The sequence below is a fragment of the Teleopsis dalmanni genome, chromosome 2 (assembly GCF_002237135.1).
Source record: "Teleopsis dalmanni isolate 2A chromosome 2, ASM223713v2, whole genome shotgun sequence".
Lineage (NCBI taxonomy): Eukaryota > Metazoa > Arthropoda > Insecta > Diptera > Diopsidae > Teleopsis > Teleopsis dalmanni.
Window position 1 is genome coordinate 123,641,105 of NC_051847.1, and position 20,683 is coordinate 123,661,787.

Below are 20,683 nucleotides of genomic sequence, written 5' to 3' on the forward strand. Positions count from 1 at the left end.
ATATTTTTTTTCATAGCCTCAACCGAAAAATTGTATATAAGAATTATCAATAAATGCATATATGGTATAAAAAAACATCGTTTACATTTTTGACAAAGGAATTACTTCAAGTGAAGACTTGTAGTATATTTTGCTATGGTATTTGATATGTGGGCCAGAGCGTTAACCCATGTATGTATATTAAAATATTTAGAATCAAAAGCCATGAAAATTGATTTTTTGTATATATATTGTTTCCTATACGTCAATTAACTTACTGTCGCTTGCCTTCCATTTATGACCTGGACTTATCAGAAAGGTTAGTTGTGTAAAAATATATCAAATTTATAAAAAATTTTATGCTTCTCTACTTTTCTCTCTATCTGTTTTAAGATTATTACATATAATAATTGTTGGTTTGTAGTATAATCCAATAATCATACATGTATAATGTATAGCCCATATATAATGTAATGTATAATTTTTAATAGATTCTATAAAATTTAATTAGAGTTTCCTACTTACTACTAATTTCCGCTAATTGCTTTATAGAAATATTGTAATAAAAATTTTTATTGCCTGCCTTACACATTTTTACATGTTCTGAGCCATTGATAAGATAATCAAAGCCTTGTTCGCCGTTATTGTTATTTTGTGTTTTATCTCATGTGATGATGATACCGGAAAATCGAAATGTACGAGTATTCATATATCTACTTTTTTACTTCTCTTTTTTCGGCAATGTGAAAATTATATTATTTATTTATTTATTTTTAAAAATCTTCGCGTTTTTGGTTATAAAATCTCAGTGGGTGGACAATTAAGTTTAATTCTCTACATGTTATTTTATCTTTTGACAAGTACTCATGGCTGCTGTTTTTTCCTGTGTACATTTGTGTACATTTTTTGAAGTGTACTCATTCCATGAAATCACAGCTAAATGAGATTTATTTCGTGCCTCCTGCTGTGCCTCAATTAGATTAGTTGTATTAGATTTTCTTTTCTTTTTTTTTCTATAGTCAAATTTCTCTATAGTGCAATTTACTTAATGTACTTAATTCGATTTAATAGCAATTATCGTAGTTGATATGTGAGATACATTCGCATATCAAACCAAATTTTTTTCAGTTTACTATTCTAAATTTAAGAATTAACTTATAAAATTTATAAGTGATAGACCGAAGAAAGATGATAAAATTTATCATCTTTATCATTTGAATAAAACTACAAAATATTTAAAAAAATAAAAATTAAACTTAAACAAAATGTGACTTCTTCGAAAATTGAAAATTTTAATTTGTAAAGAATAAAAAATAAAATATAGATATTTTTTATCTATGAATGAATACTATGAATAGAAAAAATGATTATCGGAATGGTATTTAGAATCAATGAACATAAGCTTCGCCGGTACATCACTATTCACGCTTCAGAAAAACAATACCTCGGTAATTATACTAAACTGCGCTTACATACCTCAAGCTAAAAATATCATTTTTTTAAGGATTCACTTAAATAAAAAATTGTTATGGCATTTATGCAAAGTAATTAAGAATTTCAAATCAAACTTCAAGTTGTGAAACTCCATTGGGTACTCTGTAGCCAATCCCTTTCTAGTTTATGTCCTGAAGTTATTTTATATAAATCATCATTAAAAAAGTTTGGCCATATGGTCTTCATTAATTAGTATGTATGTATGTGAATAAAATATTGACTCCTATAAACCGAACAGTCAAAAATATTAATGGTGATCACAAAAGCACAGTGGCACAGAAACAAAAAAATTCTTAAAGATCTTAATAAAAAAATTAAAAATTTGTAGAAATATAGCAGAAATACGTTGAAAAGCAGAACCATTTAATGGTAACCTTTTAGCTAGAAAACCTACTTTAACGGTTGCACATTCAGAAATGAATATATGTAAGAGACCACCCGGGCACAATCACAGTCTAAACTAAACTTATCTTATGTTATTAAAATTATAACTTTTTCTCTTTTTGTTTTCTATTTCAAATCCTTTCTCCTTGCAAGAACCCGAAACTCTAAACCTTCTATTCAACCGAACATTATTCCTTTCTATTCATATAAACCCAGCTTCATTTATGTAGTGGTCCGTAAGCTTAAAAATAAATTATTAAGCTTAGTTGACTTGTAGTTGTTTACTATAAATCTAAAATCTTTTTGTTAGTCTCTAATTCCATGGATAGCAGAAAAAGTCTAAATTTGTATATTATGTGGTCCCAACAATTTATCAGAAACGACAACGACTTCGTCATTCAAAACATTGTTTTTCACAAATGTTTATTTCCAATGTAGCTGACTATGGGTGTCAAATAGTGACAATTGATGAGACATAGATCCATTCATTCACAACTGAGGGAACACTACAAGCCAGAGATTGGGTAGAGCCCGAGGGTAGTGCTCCCAAACAACCGCGAACTTAACAATCGGGTGGAAAGGTTTTAGCTTCCCTATTTTGGGACTCAAGTAGAATAATTTTCATAGTCTTTTTGGAAAAACAATATCATCAGACAACTATTGATTATTTTTGGATCGATAGAATGAAAAATTCAATCACATTTATCCAAGAAAAAGTTTTGTTTTTGCAGAATAACGCACCCGCTCACACGTCAATGAAAACCATGGCAAAATTAAATCAATTACGGTACGAACTGCTTCTTCACCCACCATATTCTCCAGTTTTGGCTCCCAGTGACTATTAGCTGTATCCAAACTTTAAAATATAGCTCTAGGGAAAGATATTTGCTTCAAATAATAGAGTGGAATGGAACACTTAAGAGGACTTGATAAATCATATTATTAAAAAGGTTTATTGAAGCATAAATTATTATTTTCCAAAAAGAATGCGTTTTATTACTTAGGACGGGTATTTATTAATCCATGTAGTAGATAACCAAATCGCACCGACGACAAATTAATCTATTTTATAAATCACCGGAAATGAATGTATTATATTGTGCATCAAAAAATCAAGTTATAAATTCTGGCTTAGCAAAATATAACGGATTACTTAAATTTCACTCTAATCATTTTAATATTAAATAATATTTAAATCGTGTTGCTAAAAACTTTTGCTATGGTACAAGCCAGGACCATTAAATTTAGTTCTTAAATAAAGCATCTGTACGCATTATCTGTCGTACTCATTCGAATAGTTAGCAAAGACATTTGGTGACAACAAAATCTAGATTTGAGCTGCATAATTATAAATAGAATTCATAGTAGCTTTCCAAAATTTCAAAATCCATTAGAAACATTCACCAATGGTTCAGTTTAAAAAGTTTGTTGAGCAGAGTTTTTAAATACATCATCATCATCATCATCAGCGTTACAGCTCGGGGTGAGCTTTAGCTGCATCAACCAGCTTTCTCCATTCTGCTTTGCATGATGTTTTAGATCTCCAGCTTTGTATACCCATTTTCCTGATGTCTTCAGTCACGTTGTCGAGCCATCTTATACGCGGTCTACCTCTGCTGCGGTCATTATACGGCGTGAAATGGAGTATTCGCTTTTGTGGTCTATCGTCCGGCATTCTCATGACGTGTCCTAACCATCTCAAGCGTTGCGACTTTGCGAACTTCACCACATCTTCACCATCACAAAGTTGTAGTAGTTCAGCATTCGTACGCCGACGAAATTCTTCTTGATTCAGGCGGATGGGACCATAAATCTTTCTCAACACCTTTCTTTCGAATGTTCTAATTTGGTTTTCATCTGCTGTCGTTAGAGTCCACGTTTCGGCCCCATAGCATAATACCGGGCGGACGATTGCCTTGTAAGCGTGTAGTTTGGCACTTCTGGTCACGATTTTAGATTTGAAGATTTTCGCGTGTCCGTAATAACTTCTGTTTGCTGCTACAATTCTGTCTTGTATACTAACACTGATTTCATTGTTTTTATTAATAAGGACACCCAAGTATTTGGCGCTTTCAACTTCTTCAAACGTAAACTCACTAACTTGAAAGGGCTCTAAAGTTCGGCTGTGCATGTTTCTTCCAACCCTCATATATTTTGTTTTGTTCTCATTAATGTTTAGCCCAACGATCTTAGCTCTGAGTTGTAAGTCGATGAACTTTTCTTTCATATAGTGAAGTGATCTGCTTAGGATGGCTATGTCATCTGCGTAGGCAATGGTCAGTGATGTTTTGTTGAATATGTTCCCTGTTGCCACCAGTGACTTAATAGCATCGTGAAGGACTAGGTTGAAAATGGTAGTTGAAAGCGAGTCACCTTGCTTCACTCCACTTTTAATTTCAAAGGCATCTGTTAGACTGTCTTGCACTATCACTTTTCCAGTTGTATTGCACAATGTAATCATTATTAGTTTTATGAGCTTCTGATTGATCCCGAGTGATTGTAGAGCTTCCTGTATCATTTTTCTATCGATGCTGTCAAATGCTTGTTTGAAGTCGATGAAAAGGATATGCACTACTGCATTGAACTCATAACTCATTTCCAAGTTCTGTTTAAGCAGGAATATTTGATCGGTCGTTGAACGATTCGGTCTGAAGCCCCCTTGGTATTCACCTAAGATTTCCTCCGCTGCATTCTTTAGTCGCTTGTTTAAAATGCATGTAAAAATTTTGTAACATGAGCTTAACAACGTTATGCCTCGGTAGTTATTACAATCTAGTTTGTCACCTTTTTTGTGCAGTGGTACTACTACGCCAGTGAGCCACGCTTCCGGCAGCCTTTCTTCAGCCCAGACACGCTTGATTAATGTAAACAGCTCTATTTTTGCGCTTTCTCCGCAATGTTTAATGAGCTCTGCTGATATACTATCTTCACCGGGTGATTTTCCGTTTTTCATTTGCTTTATGGCTTCTGTAAATTCCTCAAGGCTGGGTTCAGGTTCTTGTTCTGTACTTGTAGCTAAGTCTGTTAAGGATAGGTTATTACTTTCCGAAACAATGTTGAAAAGTTCTTGAAAATGTTCCTGCCATCTTTTGATAATGCCCTCTTTTTCTACTAGTAGTTCCCCATCTTTGTCTTTACACATGTTGATTCGCGCTTGAAAACCCTTTGTTTGATGCTTGATGTTGTGGAAGAAACCTTTAGCATTTCGATCTGCAAAATCCCTATTGATGTTTAGGATTTCTCTATTGACGTCTTCTTTTTTTTTCTTTTGCATATTATATTTGCTATTTTTCGTTTGTTTTTGTAGTTGTTTTGATTAGTAGTGCTGTTGTCTTTTAACATTTGTTCCCTGGCTACATTCTTAGCTTCCACTGCGACTGCACAGTCGTTATCAAACCAATTGTTGCGTCTACGATTTCTTTTCACACCAACGGTTTCTTCTGCTGCTTTTGTGATTGAATTTGCAAAAACTTTCCAATGCTCGTTTATATTGGTATAGTTCGTGATATGTCTAAGTGATTCGTTTACTCTCTGCTCATATTGATGGACCGTTTCGCTATCATGTAACTTGTCAACGTCCCATTTTTTCCTTCTAGATCCGTAATTTCTACGCACGCCCTTTAGACTTTGTCTTACTGTGGCTTTTACCAGAAAATGGTCGCTATCGACATTCGCACTTCTACAGCTACGAACATCAAGGATAAACGATTTCTTAATATGGTCTATAAGAACATGATCTATTTGGTTGGCTGTTGTTGAGCCTGGTAGCTGCCATGTCCCCTTATGTATGTTTTTGTGTGGAAAATGCGTGCTGCTAATGTACATACCGGAGCCAGTTGCGAGCTGACATAACCGTTTACCATTGTCTGATGACACGGTGTGTAGTGAGTGTAAGCCAGCTACATTAGAAATGTATTGTTCTCTTCCAATTTTTGCATTGAAGTCTCCAAGTAATATTTTTGTATCATGTGATGGAATTTTGTTCAATGTCTCGTCTAAGTCTGTGTAAAAGGTCTCTTTAGCGATATCATCTGCGTCTTCTGTTGGAGCATAGGCATTTATCAGCGTAAATTTGCTAAACAGTCCTTTAAGGGAGATTACACATATTCTGTCATTTATTGGTCTGAAGCCCAAAAACGATTTTTCCACTCGTTTGTTGAGCAGAAATCCAGTCCCCGACCTACCAGACCTTTCAGCGTTACCACTAAAACGGAATTTTGTACCGTTGCACCACATCCTTGCCACCGTACTTCTTGGACCGCTAGCACGTCAACGTTGTACTTTTCCATTTGCTTAATTGTTTCTTGTAGTGCTCCTGCTCTCAGCAGCGTACGTACGTTCCATGTTCCCAGAATTATATCACGCTTCCGTTTTTTTTGACTTGTTTTATGTTTTTTGTTTGGTTGATGATGAGTCACAATATGTTTGACGAGGCGGGTTGTGAACCCAGCGCTCAACCCTTTTGGCCCAGGGAGAGGACTGCACGATTTGTTTGTTCTCTGCTAGTATCCGATTTTCTTTTTCTTCTGTTCAAGTGTTTTGAGATACACGGGACAGTTTTTGTCAAGCACTGCATGATTTTCGTCAAGGCCCAAGCCTAGTTTCTCATTTGCACGTATACAATTTATGCATTTGTTAACCGGCTCCTCATTGCAATCGCGAGTGCGATGTCTTTGATGGCATTTACGGCAACATTCGTCGTACCTGCAGTAAGGCGCTCTATGGTTGAAGCCCTGGCACTTGTAACATATCATTAAATCCGTTCCATCGTAAATTTTACACTTTTCCCAGCCAATGTTTAGCTTTTCTGCTTCCATAGCTTTTGTGAAAGTATTCGAGTCCGTTTCAAATATTGCGTTGTAAAATACTTTATTATCTCGTTTTATTTCGTACATTTTTGCTAGTTTTAGTTCACAATCAGAGAGGCACTGATTTTGTTTTCGCAATTTTTCGATAATTTCCTGTTCGTTATATTTAAAACTGATTCTGGATATAGTAAATCGTGGCTTAATAGAGTTTGGAACTTTTACTTCATAATTCTCGCTCATAGCGCCTTCTACAGCACATTTTATTTTTTCACGCTCGGAATCACTTTCTGCCTCAATAACAATGGTGCCGTTGTTTCTTTCGTAGATGTTAGCGATTTTCAAATTTTCCGGGTTTATCTTGTTGTTTAGGTCTTGCTTTGTTTTTGCAATATTTTGTTTGGATTTAGGTTTGATCACGAGAGGCACTTCTTTTCTGAATTCTGGCACTTTTTCTACCCTTTTGGGTTTGTTTGCTTTTAGTGCTTCGGCATATGAAGCTTGCTTTGAACTGTGCGGCTGTAAAGCGTTACTTTGGATTTCCTTTAGCTCTTCACAAATTTTTTTGTTTTGCTTATTATTGCTTTCGATTTCATCGCGCACTTTCTCGTTATGGGTTTTTATCGTTTCTGCAATTTCACGAAATTTTTTAACTTCTATGGCACCCTCTTCACATACCCGTTTCACTTCTTTCATATTTTCCAAACGCTGGCTGAATTTTTTTTCGACTGCTGTTAGCAAGAGTTTTAGCTCATTTTCGCTTTTTTGCTGGGCTTGCATTAAGCTGTCATGACTTTTAGCTAGTGCTGTTTCGAAATGGTTTTTGTATTCGCCCAGTTGTTCACAGAAGCGTTGACCATCCTTTGCCATTGTTCGTTGCATTTTTTCAAGCACTTCATCGATGTTGTGGATGAGTGTAAAGCAGTCATCGCACATAAATCTTACAAAGGGCCTATCCAAAACTCCTTCCGCGTAATCGTCTAAGCCACTACATTTAACCGTGCGGTGGAATCGTTTTTGGCATGCCCCTTGACATATTATGAAGCTATCATTGCGAAGCGACTTATTACATTTCGAGCAATCCATATTGTCGCGCCGAACTCGCGACCGAAAATAAGAACGCTAAAAACGTACCAAACCGCACGAGTCTGATTAACTGATCCTTAGTTTTCACTAAGAATCAACTATATAAGTATATATAAATATTAGTTAATATATAAAAATTAATATGAAATGATGTTAATTTATAGTTTATGCGTCCTTTCGCTTATTTATGTAATTTAATTATTTAGCAAAAATTTAGAAAAAAAAATTATTTAGCAAAAATTTATTACACTATTACACAATAACACGTATTAGTGTTGTTTTTTTTATCGATGTGCAACACTGTTTTTCTTATATTATTTTCGAGCTTTTGGGCTTCAAGTGCTGTCTCTATCAGCTGTTTTAAGTGAATGTGATGGAAGATGGAAAAACAAATTTATCAAACTGATTTTGCAAATTAAATTTACTTTGCTAGAATACACAGTGATTTAAATTTACAAAAATTTCACTTTTCACCCCGAAATAGTATACTAGCTTAATAGTTTAAACTTTAAAGTTACTTGCTCAGGTGATTTTAGCAATTTTCGGGTCACTTCCGACGCTTTTTCGGTCAAAAACATTAAAAGTCACGGAGCGGTTTCAAATTGCGCGCACTATTTCGAACACCTTGAAATATATCTCTTTTTTTTTTTTTTTTTTTTTTTTTTTTTTTTTTTTTTTTTTTTTTTTTTTTTAAATTTGTATAAATTTCAATTTATTTTTCATTATCTTCTATCACTTTACAAAGCAAAACAATGTTTGTACGTTGATTCAAAATTATATATGAATGAATATTCATATTGCCAAATAATATTATAAACAATATATAGAGTACTGTTCTACTTTGTATAAACGAGTTAGTTATATAAATAATTCAGTTTGATCCACTATATATACATCCATATCTTAACTTACTTCAAAAAAAAAAAAATAAAAAAAAATATAGAGAAATAAATTAAATTAAATAGTTTAATTACTAAATGTACAATTATTCGTTATGAAAAATCAACCGAGCAATTTAGTAAAATCTTACTTAAATTCAATTTTTAACAGAAGTAAAAGGACCAAGCAATTAAAAATTTGTCAAAATACAAATCGCATAAAATAAACCTAAATAAGCTATATTTAAACGTAGTACATTGTAGCACAAGTTCTATAAATACTTCTTAAAAGGTATTACACAGTCAGTCGGTATACTTTGGCTTAGCCTTGCACGTATAGCTTTCCGAGTTTGAATATTGTATTTAACAAATTCTAAAAAATTATTAAAAAATGACAATATAAAATATACTAAGATGCATGCCAACAATTTTTACATTATGAAGAGTTTGTTTGTTAGGCGACTACTCCATCAATTCGCGTAACCTTACAGCTTGCATTGATACCCGTGTCGTGTTTAAATATAGATTAATGGCATAATACTGCATAAAATAACTTCATATAAAAACTATTCTTAATTCTCATTTTGCTTCGACGGAAACCAATTTTCACTTTAACGTAGTTTCCTTCGTTTTGGTACGTTCCGTCCATCTGTGGAATTGGCTAGCGGCAACTGTATCTGTTGTACTGATAAGTGTGGCTGCTGTTCTAATAGTTTTTCTGGTGTTATTTGTGCTTCTTGTTGTGATTCTTCTTCGTCTGAGATCAGTGATATGCTTAAGTCGCTGGAGAGTTTTAATGACACAGGTGCTGGTTGTAAAGTTGCTGGTGGTACATTTGCTATATTTTTACGACGTTAAATACATAATATAATAATAAAGCTTGATGATGATTTAAAAGCTGTCTTACTGAATTAAGCATCCTGAACACGTTGAGAAAGTCAATACTATAATCGCATTAATTATAAGAGAATCGTTCATTAGTTATTTATTTATAATTTATGCCATTAGATATTTCACTCTTAAATGATTTTTAACTGGACTTCAAAAGATATTTAAGTATTTAAGGGACAACATCAAACGAAGATTTACTCAATCAATACGAGAAATGACTTTTCACTTTTCAAATTATATTAATTTAATAATTTTATAGCGTTAATATTCTTTAAAATATCTTATATAAAATTTACCTTGTTATAGGACCCGGTGACTCGCTAACTGCTTTCAGTGATCTTCTTAAATGTTTATGGAATGTACCGAGTATAGATTCTTTACGTGCAACTGATGCACTATTTTCACTACCACCACCGCAACCGTCACCACCATCAAGCACACTGTCACCGCCGTCCTTACCACAAATCGGTGCTAGATGATCCATTGTAAGTGGACTAGTTTCTTTTTGGCCAATTGTGTGCCTATCACTAATAAGTTTACCGTCGGAATTTGTCATTCTAACGATCACAGCTCCATTTCCTGTACTATCCTTATCGTCGAGTAACTTTGTCCAGGCGTGCTCGCCTATATTTTCTGTTTTGTCCATAATCATTCTGTGGATTGTGGTTCTTTGCGTGCACTCGTATATAAATTCAATTGTTTCGATAAATGCATGCAATATTTTGGCAATTTACAGCAAAAATTTTGCAAACTATTTTTGCAATACTCAATTTTGTTCAAGCCGAGCACAATCATCGAGTTAGTTGCGTGCCAAGTATTTGGGTGCGTTTGAAAATTTTTGAATTCGCGCGGTAAACTGTAAAGAAATGAATGTCGTTTATTTATAATATTTCAATAACATTGAATTTAAAAATATTTAATTTTTTAGTAATTAAACTAAGCAGTTAAAAAGCATTCATTAAAGAAACTCTGACGATTGTTTACGTTCCGAAACTCGCTAAGTCGTACGAATAATTTATAACAAAACAATAATATGGGGAAGCACCAAAAGATTACTAATAATATAAGACACATACAGGGTGTAATTTATGAATCTCTCACATTTTTAACATATTTTAAGCAAATTTATGAAGCTACTATATTTTACATACCACATGGCACATACATACTCGACGCCGAATATAAATTAATGCAACAAACTAGTATTAACTAGTTCAATGTAATTATAACTGCTTTTAACCAGTTCGAACAGGTAAAAATTTAAGTTTATTCAAGCTTAAGTGTAGTATAGGGTGTATAATGCTGAGCTTTCAGAGTTTGTTTACTTTTTATCAATTTCGAATATACACACATATCACTGAATTTCTTGTTAAAATGCAAAATCATTATAAATATTCTTCTCATAATTGACTTGAAATAAAAACCCGAATCTTCTTCGTTGGATATTGGCGAGTGAATCACACAACTCGTCCAAAAGCGCCAAGAAACGATATACCACATTAATAATTCGACATATCAAAATAAAGTCACTTATGCATATATATATATATATATATATACATATATCTTAATATAACAAAATAAAAACAAATAAAATAAATAATATATAAAGTCAAAATCAGGAATGCAGTGTCAACAAATTCATACGTAAGCAAGTTACGCATTCGTCAGCATTTAAATTTATTAATACGCTACGCTCATTAAAAATTCGCAAATCACAGCACGTCATCGATTTTTAAAGATATCAAAGAAAAAAAAAATATATTAAGTATTTTTTGAATATTTTTATATCTATTTAGTATATACTTCATACATTATTCATTTTTGTTTAAAAGATGAATTTGAATGAATGAATGTGAGAGAGGAAGCAATGTTGTTAGAACATGATAGCATTTGTCACAGTCGATATGGTTCATCCATACAATAACCTGAATTACATAAAGAGCCCAACCCTTCAAAATAGTCTCTTATTTTTCCCATGCAATTTCTACAGTTTCATAAATATCGTAGAATCTCAAAGTGCTTAATATGGCGAATATGTTGTATAGGGAAGTACTTTATAAAGAAAGTCACAAAATTTAGCAACGGCTGTTATACACGTATGATACATTATCTTAAAGCAAGACCAATTTTTTTTTTTAGTTAATGAAAACAGTAATTCTTTAATATGTTGTTGACAAATTCATTATTGGTTAAATGTTAATTAATTAATAATAATAATAGTCAGTGCACTCCATCACTTCTATCTTAAAGCCTTAACCCACTTTGTACTGGTATGCTCGACGGAATCGATTGTTTATGAATGGTTCTTTAGTGGATGTTTCTTTATAGTAATGAATTTATTGAAATAAATACCGTTGAAATGCTTAAATGCTTAAACTTATCGTATATAACATTAACTCGAGATGCATCTTGCCGAAAACTTTCTAAAGCCAATAGTCTCTGCAAATCTGAAATCAATGTACAATGTGATAATACTAGAAAAACACTTTAATTCATCGATTCATCAACTGTTTAACCATCGAAACAACGTGTTCAACTCTATCAGTAATTCCATTTGCATGAATTCAAATGCAACGTCCTAAATGAGGCAAGCTACAGGTAGATGTATAATCACAGTAGTTATTAAAAATTGAATGTAAATCGGTTTTTTGTCTACAAATATTCTTCTTTTTAATCAAATGAAGTAATGAAAACAAAAAATGAGTACTTTTTAAAATTTCTAGAAACAAATAACTGAAAATTGAGAGTTGTCGAAAAGTAAAGAGACATCACATCCCAAGCATTCCTTCATAAACTTACGATTAATCTATTAACTTGCAGTTGTATACAAGTAATTAAGAAGAATTCTATTTCCAAATTCCATATACAGTAAGACCCCCCTTAACGCTGTTTCGTTTAGCGCTCTTTTATTTCAACCCGAACATTTAAGCAGATGTTTGAAAAAACAGACGGAGAAGAGATGCTTTCAATAAGAGAATTTTGGAAAAACTACAATATTATGAATGTTGTAAAAAACATAAACCTTTCTTGGAATGAGATAACAGAAAGATCTTTCAAGAGATTACAGAAGAACATTTGACAAGATTTAAGTAAGAGCGAAGACATTGAACCCTTCGTTCGATATGGATGAAATAGTGATAGAAATACTGGAATTAGCGAAACAATCCGGTTTAGATGAGGTAAAAGTGGAAGACGTCAAAGAAATAGTTCAAGAAACAGCAGATAGTTTTTCTAATGATGAGCTCAAGAAATTAATTTAGCAAGAAGAAAACAAAAATATTGATAGGAGTAATTCCGAAGAAGAGCAAAAGGAGCTTTTGATGTTGTTTGTGAAAAAGACCACTACAACTGAAATTATAAATTAATTTGTTGAAATTGATCCAAATTTTGGCAGGAGTTCAAAAGCAAGACGGGGTGTTATAGATGCTTTATCCACTTATAAACAATTTCTAACAGAACGCAAAAGAAAAATCGCAAACTACATTAAATGCCTTCTTGACAAAAAAGCAGAAGATTGGAATCACAGAATAGACTGAATAACATTGTTTTTGTTTTTGTAAGAAATAAATATTTGGTTCTATTATTATTAAAAGCAACATAATTATTAAATTTAATACCTAAGCAATTTTCTATAATTTTCCCCTAACCCCAATATTTACATGTTAACATAGCCTCGTTTAGCGCTGTTTCGCATTACGCTGTACTTTGATGGAACATATCCCAGGCGTTAAGCGGGGTCTTACTGTATATCCCATTTTATGGAAAAATAAATTACAGACAAAATATATATTATCATAAACCAGTTTAATACTTTTATTATCACAATTAATTCAAAATCTGATATCGATTTACTATAAGTGTAATCGGACATTTGAGCTTTTGCAATATATTTTAGCTGTAAGCACTTAATCATTGATATGACTTTAACATACATATGATAAGAAATACATGGGGAAACATACAACTTATTAAAAGTGAATTACTTTCTAAAGAACTAGTATACATATCAAGAGATACATATAAACATATATTATCGTTTTTAAAAATGAACATATAAATAAATTAAAAATACTAATTATGATTTGTTTGACTTTGATTTAGTTTTGCATTATCAAATTTAAAAGAAGTAGTAATTTTCTTTAAATAATTTTTATTTGACACACCAAAATTTTTAACACTTTTTTAATTGTTATTACTATTATTAATAATCTTTTTAGTTATTCATATATTAGCAACACTTTAAAAATAAAATATATTCACAATGAAGATTTATCATTTCAGGCATTTTTATTTTGCCATAGTACAAGTTCTGTAAGACTATTGGAATTTGTTTAAAATCGCTTAAAATTATTATAAATTCAAATACAAGCATTTTGTTTTATATTAAAGTTTTTTAAATTATTTACATAATTAATTATTTTATAATTTGCGGTCTGAAAGACATTCCACTAAAGTTTTTGCAAATTCGAACTGATTTTTATTTCTTATCAATTTTTTATTGTTTTAAATCCTAACTCTAGCAATCACTTATTTCTACTAAACTATTCTAAAAATTATATTAATTGTTTTGAGAACTTATTAAAACTGCAATAATATTTATGACATTTATAAGTGACGTCATTTCTGTGAGAAAAAAATTGTTGCCTTTAAATATGTATTATCGGTGTTAAAAAACTACATTCAAAATCATTAAAATATTTTGGACTACTCCCTGACTGAAAGTTGAACTGACGCTATTCAAAAAAACTCTCCAGTAATTCAATTGATTAATTGCTTTAAGTTCTAGGTAAAACCATTATTTAAAAAAAAATTTTAGATAAATAATATTTTATTAATCTATAAATCATTCAATTCAGTCACGTACCACCACTTGTGTTCCAATATACAATAAGCATGTAAATTGATTTTTCGGAAAAATTAAAACTGAATATTACACAGCATTACTGTAAATCTATTAAGACTCAAAAATAAAAATAAATATAATACAAATAATACAGTCAAACTTCCATAACTCGAAGTACCATTTTGCAAAGAAAACATCCGAAAATATTGAGACTTCGAATTAGAGAATTTTTTTTATTTTTGAGAGAAACTTGAATTACATTTTAAGATATTTATTTATTTATTTGAAATCAAATATAGCATAGAAGTTACAATAATGTAAAATATTCAAAAATAGGGTTTGGGATTTTTTCAGTAGAAAAAGATTCCAATTTAGTCATAGCCTTATAGTGATCACCAGTTGAAGTATCATTCGTTTGTAAATAAAAATTCAGAATTTTGAATGAGTCTTCTACTTAATTCTTGGAAGGGTATTTGAACAATTTCAGAATCGGATCCACTCTGATCAACTCTGAGCTATAATGCTCAATAATATCGTCACCCGTGGGAAAGCTTGATGTACAAATTTCATTCTCAAGCTCAATATAAGCGTTAAGAGTAGCATTGAAAGTTAGTTTATTTACTTTAAACCACGCTTCCAGCGACTGGTATTTACACAAAGAAGCAGGATAAGAAAGGAAAAATCAAATATTTGATTTGGAATAAAGGACTTCCCCTAACACCAAAATGGATTCATTATTAAAACAAAAATTCGACTTATAGAATGCACTTTCCCACATGCCTATCGGCAAGTGACAATATTTTTATTCGAGTTATAGAGAAATTCATATTATAGTAGTTCGAGTTATGGAAACAGATTTGCATGCACCCTTTTTAGTTCGAGTTATAGAAACTTCAAGTTATAGAAGTTCGAGTTATGGAAGTTTGACTGTATATAATATTAAATTAAAATATTATTATATATTGTATCTATTCTAATAGTCTATCTAAATTATTATAATGACTAAGATAATTGGTCACAAAAACTTCACCTAGAGATAAAATCTTAGTGAGACCACTGTTCCAATTACATTTATTACTTCACATCTTCAAAAAGCGTCTTACCTACATACGTATATTAGTTATACAATTTCTATATTACATACTAAATAAGTATAGTATATTTAATAAGTAAAGAGATATAATAAATGAGAGTAAATAAAATTACGAACTTCGCAATCATCACACTTTTTGATATCCTACAAACCCGACACAATCTAATTAACACATGTTATCTGGTAGTGGCATATATTTTTATCTGGTACTTAACTTGGATATTTTAAAATCTAACAATTTGTAGAAAATGTAGTTAATTTAATATTACATGTATTACGGAAATATGCATTAAAAGTAAAAAATATATTTCATAATTAAATAATAATGAGTTTGAACAATTTTCTGGTTCTTCGGAAATGTTTCTACCTATCAATATGTATGAATGCAATTCTAAACCGAGCAATGTAGTAGAAGAATCTCGTATCATTTATATTTAATGATTTATATATATATTTAATCCCGGTTATTATATTTAATATTATTTATACACATATACACACATATAAAGCAACATAAATATTTTTAAATTAAATTCATAATAATTAAGATTTTTATATCCTATAAAAAGATGTCTATTTTGAATAGAAAAGGTAGTAATAGATTGGACATTTTCAAATCCCCAGAATTCAGTATCAAATCAATTAGAAAACTTTTTAGCATTTGTTTCAAATTCATGGTACATACATATATACTAACATTTGTATAGTTAATAAGAGACTGAGATGTTAGACTCACCACATTAATAGCAATATTTAATACCACTCTTTTTAATTTAGATTGCATTATTTGTATATAACTAATTACAAAATTTTACTTTAATTTCTTGATTGTAAATAAACTGTTTGTCAAAATACTTTCAAATAAATATAATGGGTAAATATTGTATCTGAGTTTGGCTGCATGGTTGCCCTAAAATTCAACTTAATTAACAATTGTAATTAATTTTTTAACTTTAAGTCATGTAAGCGATTATATACTCAGAATGTAATGTTATTCAGTTCGAGTTTGTTATAAACAAATCTGATTTTTATTACATAAAATAAAATTTTCAAAACATATTTTAATCAGAAATTAATCAGACAAGAATGTCGAATCAGGGAATTGCAAACGTTCAATAATTTAGATATTTATATAGTTCTTGAAAATTTTATTACTTTTATTAATATGCATAATAAAACAAATCTACAGAATATAAATTTAAACTTATGGTACCCATATATATGTAGAAGAAGGACCTGTCAATATATTTTCATATCCTTTATGCTTTAGTTAAATAATTTTTAAACACAATTCATTCTCATGAAATTACTGTCAATTTTTATACAAAAAATAATATAATTATTGTTTTTTTTTAATGTAAGTCTCACATTCAAGAATTTATTATATACTATATAATTATATAACACTGTGACTATTAAAAAAACGTTAAATATATATATGTATATATACAGTAGTTGTATATTTATCAAAATAAATTTTTTTTACTTGTATTCGAATACAATAATACTTGATTATGAATATTATAACAAAATTGTAATATTTCTTTGGGAAAGAAAAATAATCCTTTTGAAAGATTTTATTTATACTTTAAATTAAAGTATTTTAAAATAAATTTAAAAAAGAAATATCTTTGATACTTAGAAAGCACAAATACACCAAAATTTCAACAGTTGAAGAAGATATAAAAATTGCCTTCAAATCACGAAACCGTATTATGGATATATGTTAGTTATAATATAATAAAATTCGAAATTAAGTTCAGACTATTTTTAAAATTAGACTAGATAGTCTTATTCTTTGACATATTTTCAATCACAGCAGCATTTCAAAAGTTAGAATTTTAAAACACTTCACTACTTATAAACACTGAGACCACTTTGTCCACTCAATTAAACCAACCAAATAACAAACCAATATTTTAGAAGGAGTGGGCTCAACTAACATATTTACCAAATACCATTTCGGTACGACTAACGATAACACAGAACAATTAACCGGAAATCCGTCGCTAATCAAGTTTGTGACTGATTTCTACGTTTTCGTTAATTTGTGAATATGTCTTCATTAATAATAATAATATGTAATAATAACCAGAGAATTATTCTTTAAAACACAATTATGCGTATATTGCTTCGAAAAATCAAGATATATAGGGAACACTACCGAGCACTTCAACCAATTATTTTCTTCTAAAAATTTAATACAACTCAGCTAAGGTCGTCCGTCATTAATGTTAGTATATGTAATAAAAGGTATTTTTATTATTAGTTATTTTTTAAATTTAATAAATCAAATTTGTTTGAATTTATAATAGTTAATAAATTTAATTTATTTGAATTTGTTAAATTTTTTTTAATTTTTTTTTTAATTTTTTTTTAATTTTTTTTAAATTATTTTAATATTCATAATATTAATTATACTATATACAGTAGTTGCTTACATTTTCAGCTAGAAAAATAAATGATGTGAACTCGACGTAAAATCTTTGACATTGTTGTTGTTTCAGCTTTTCTTATCTCTGTGCTTGCGTTTTATTTAATCTTTTATTAATATTTACTTTTTTAAAACTCAATTTGCACTTCAAATTTTCAACATTCAAATTATTTACATTTCCAAAACGAGAATAAATAAAACCTTTCTTATATTAATAAATATTTTTATTCAACAAAAGCAAATAAATGGAATAACAAAACGAATGTTCTTTTCGAAATATTGCACTTTCTGAATTTTTAGTTATTAAAATAACTGCACATCAAAATAATTTTTATTTTTGCATATTAATAAATTTATAAATTATGAAAATTTTTGAATTTTTCAATTTTTAAAACTTTTTGAAATTTTAAAACATTTTTGTTAAACAAAAATAAACAAAAACACACACGCAAACCGTCGTCGTCCACAAATGCAAAATTGAGGAATTGACAGAAATTTTCGACTTTTCGATTTGTACTTTAAGTTCATTTATAAATTATTATATATATGGTATATATTATATATATTTTATATATATTTTTTTTTTGAATTTTTTTTAAATAAAAATAATGGCAACACGCGATTTGTTTTGTTAATCGGCCGACTCGATAAATTCGTTTAGCACGCGTCGTTGTCTGCAAGAGTTGCGTCTTGTCAGTGCCACAGTCGTAGATACAATCAAGTCGGTCAGATAGTTGGCATAGACCAACAGTTGCTCAGCGTCACACAACTACGAAAGATACTTCCTATTTACAATTTACACTGGAGGTGGAAACAAGCCGCACAGAAGCGTTGCTGATGTTACCGTAACGAGCGACATTCGCATATTAACTTGACATTTGTAGACGTTGCGTTGGTTTTATTTTCCAAAATCGTTGAAAATGTTGCTCCGGCATATGCTCAACGTACCGCGTCGCCTCAGTACGCGTGATACAAACTTTTATTCTCTTGCACGAGATACTTTATACTTTATACTTTGCTTTGCCTTGCCTTGCCTTGCCTTGCTTTGCTTGTTTGCATACACTTTCATATCTCATAATAAATATACAATAATACGATATTTTATGAGCGCTTCGCTACTGAGCTGCTCAAGCACTGAGATTAATTCATAAACTGCGCTGATGTTGTTGATGTTGTTGATGTTGCCTCAGCAACCGTTGTTGAAATGTTGTTCAGACGAGTGCATATTCCGCAGTCCTGAAATGCCGTGTGTGGGTGAGCTATTACAATCAATTTAGCTCACTAACCAATATGAACAAATTATTTACTAAATAATTGCAATTATCTATAATATGATAAACCGCGTTTATACGAGTAGTAAGTAATGATTTAGATTAGAAGAAATTCGAGTTCCACATATAGTAATTTACTAGTATAGAAATTAAACGTCAACCTCGTACTTATGTCTACATAAACTGAATAATATCCGTAAATTGCAAGCATTCTATGTTATACAAATTAAGCGCCTAAATTATGGAGGAAGCAGAAGAATAGATGAAATATTTATATTACCACCTCGAAGCTTTATTCAGACAAAACTCAGTATATCTATGAAATAAGATTATTACTACAACCAAATTAATTAGTCGGAGAGTGAGAAAAATGGTACCGAACCAAAGGACTCAATAAATCCTAATAATAAATATAAAAGTAAAAGCGATTAGTATAAAAAGTATAATTAGTAAAAGCAAACATTAAGCCAAAGTATGAAATAGATTGTTTTTAAACTGTGTATTATATCAATATTTTACGATATAATTCTTCCAAATATAATTCTTCTTTGTGAGACTAAATTGTTCATCTTAAATTAGAGCTAAAATCAAATATTTATCTCCACTTTGACTTTTGCTAAATATAGTAAAATATTTGCTTGAAAATCAAGAGATAACTCTCCAAATTTATTTTTTTTACTTTTATTTTTTTTTTTTTTTTTTAATTTTGACGCATATTTTTTTTATTAAGCAGACTAAGTATTGCCGCCTTCTATATCGTTTTCTTTTTTTGGATTGAATTTTTTTAGACACAAATTTTAACAAAATTTCCTCTAACTTTGATAATTTGGCCAGCAATTAAATATTACAGTTCTACGACTATGAATATTTTTTGTAGATGAATTGAAGTTCATATTAACACAAATGAATATAATATAATTAAATGAATCAAATATACAATTGTTCAATAGATAATATCATATCAATAATGTCAAAATTGTTATAATTGCTATTAATCAAGCACTTAGAAACTAGATGAACAGCGTTTTCGAATGTTTAAGACTATATCTTAAGAGTGATTCACTCTATGCTTATCCAGAACTGAAATCGTTTTTTATTCGGGACACTAATGTTTTTAAATATTCCAAAAAAAAAATACTCAACCAGTCTGCAACTGCATTTCTAAAGATAAATTTGTCGAAATACCCGCGCTTTAATTATAATAATTCATTCTGGTATATGCTATTATTATATAGTCGTTCAAAATGGTCATTTAGACCATTTTCATATACTTTCAGAACAAAAAATTGTTGGTCGTAGATCTGTTTCGAACGCTTTTGACAGTTATATTTCAATATTCTTATTTTTTTAACAAATACAGTCACTAATACGGTCAAACAACACAGAAAAATTATTTATTTGACGCATCGATAACAAACTACTTTGAAAACTTCTTTACTTCAAATATAACAATTTTTCATTAAATCTAAACTACTAAGATAAAAAGGGGGCTCTAGACTGCCAACGGTGACAGCAAGCCACT

The 20,683-nt window shown here is 30.3% G+C and overlaps 2 protein-coding genes across 2 annotated transcripts in view; one reads left to right on the forward strand and one right to left on the reverse strand.

Annotated features, from left to right (window-relative positions):
- Positions 1-9,813: 9,813 nt before the first annotated feature.
- On the reverse strand, positions 9,814-18,190 carry LOC119684633 (ATP-sensitive inward rectifier potassium channel 12-like; the record flags this gene model as incomplete). The annotated part of the gene is given in 2 exon segments (XM_038098713.1): positions 9,814-10,373; positions 17,898-18,190. A coding segment is annotated over 1 exon segment (356 nt), but the record flags the coding sequence as incomplete, so codon positions are not given.
- Positions 12,643-20,683, forward strand: part of LOC119675624 (chymotrypsin-2-like) — an 8,936-nt gene continuing 895 nt past the window's right edge. The window contains exon 1 of the mRNA XM_038086830.1: positions 12,643-12,699. Within this exon, the coding sequence (XP_037942758.1) occupies positions 12,643-12,699 (57 nt within the window). The remainder of the gene's footprint in view (positions 12,700-20,683) is intronic.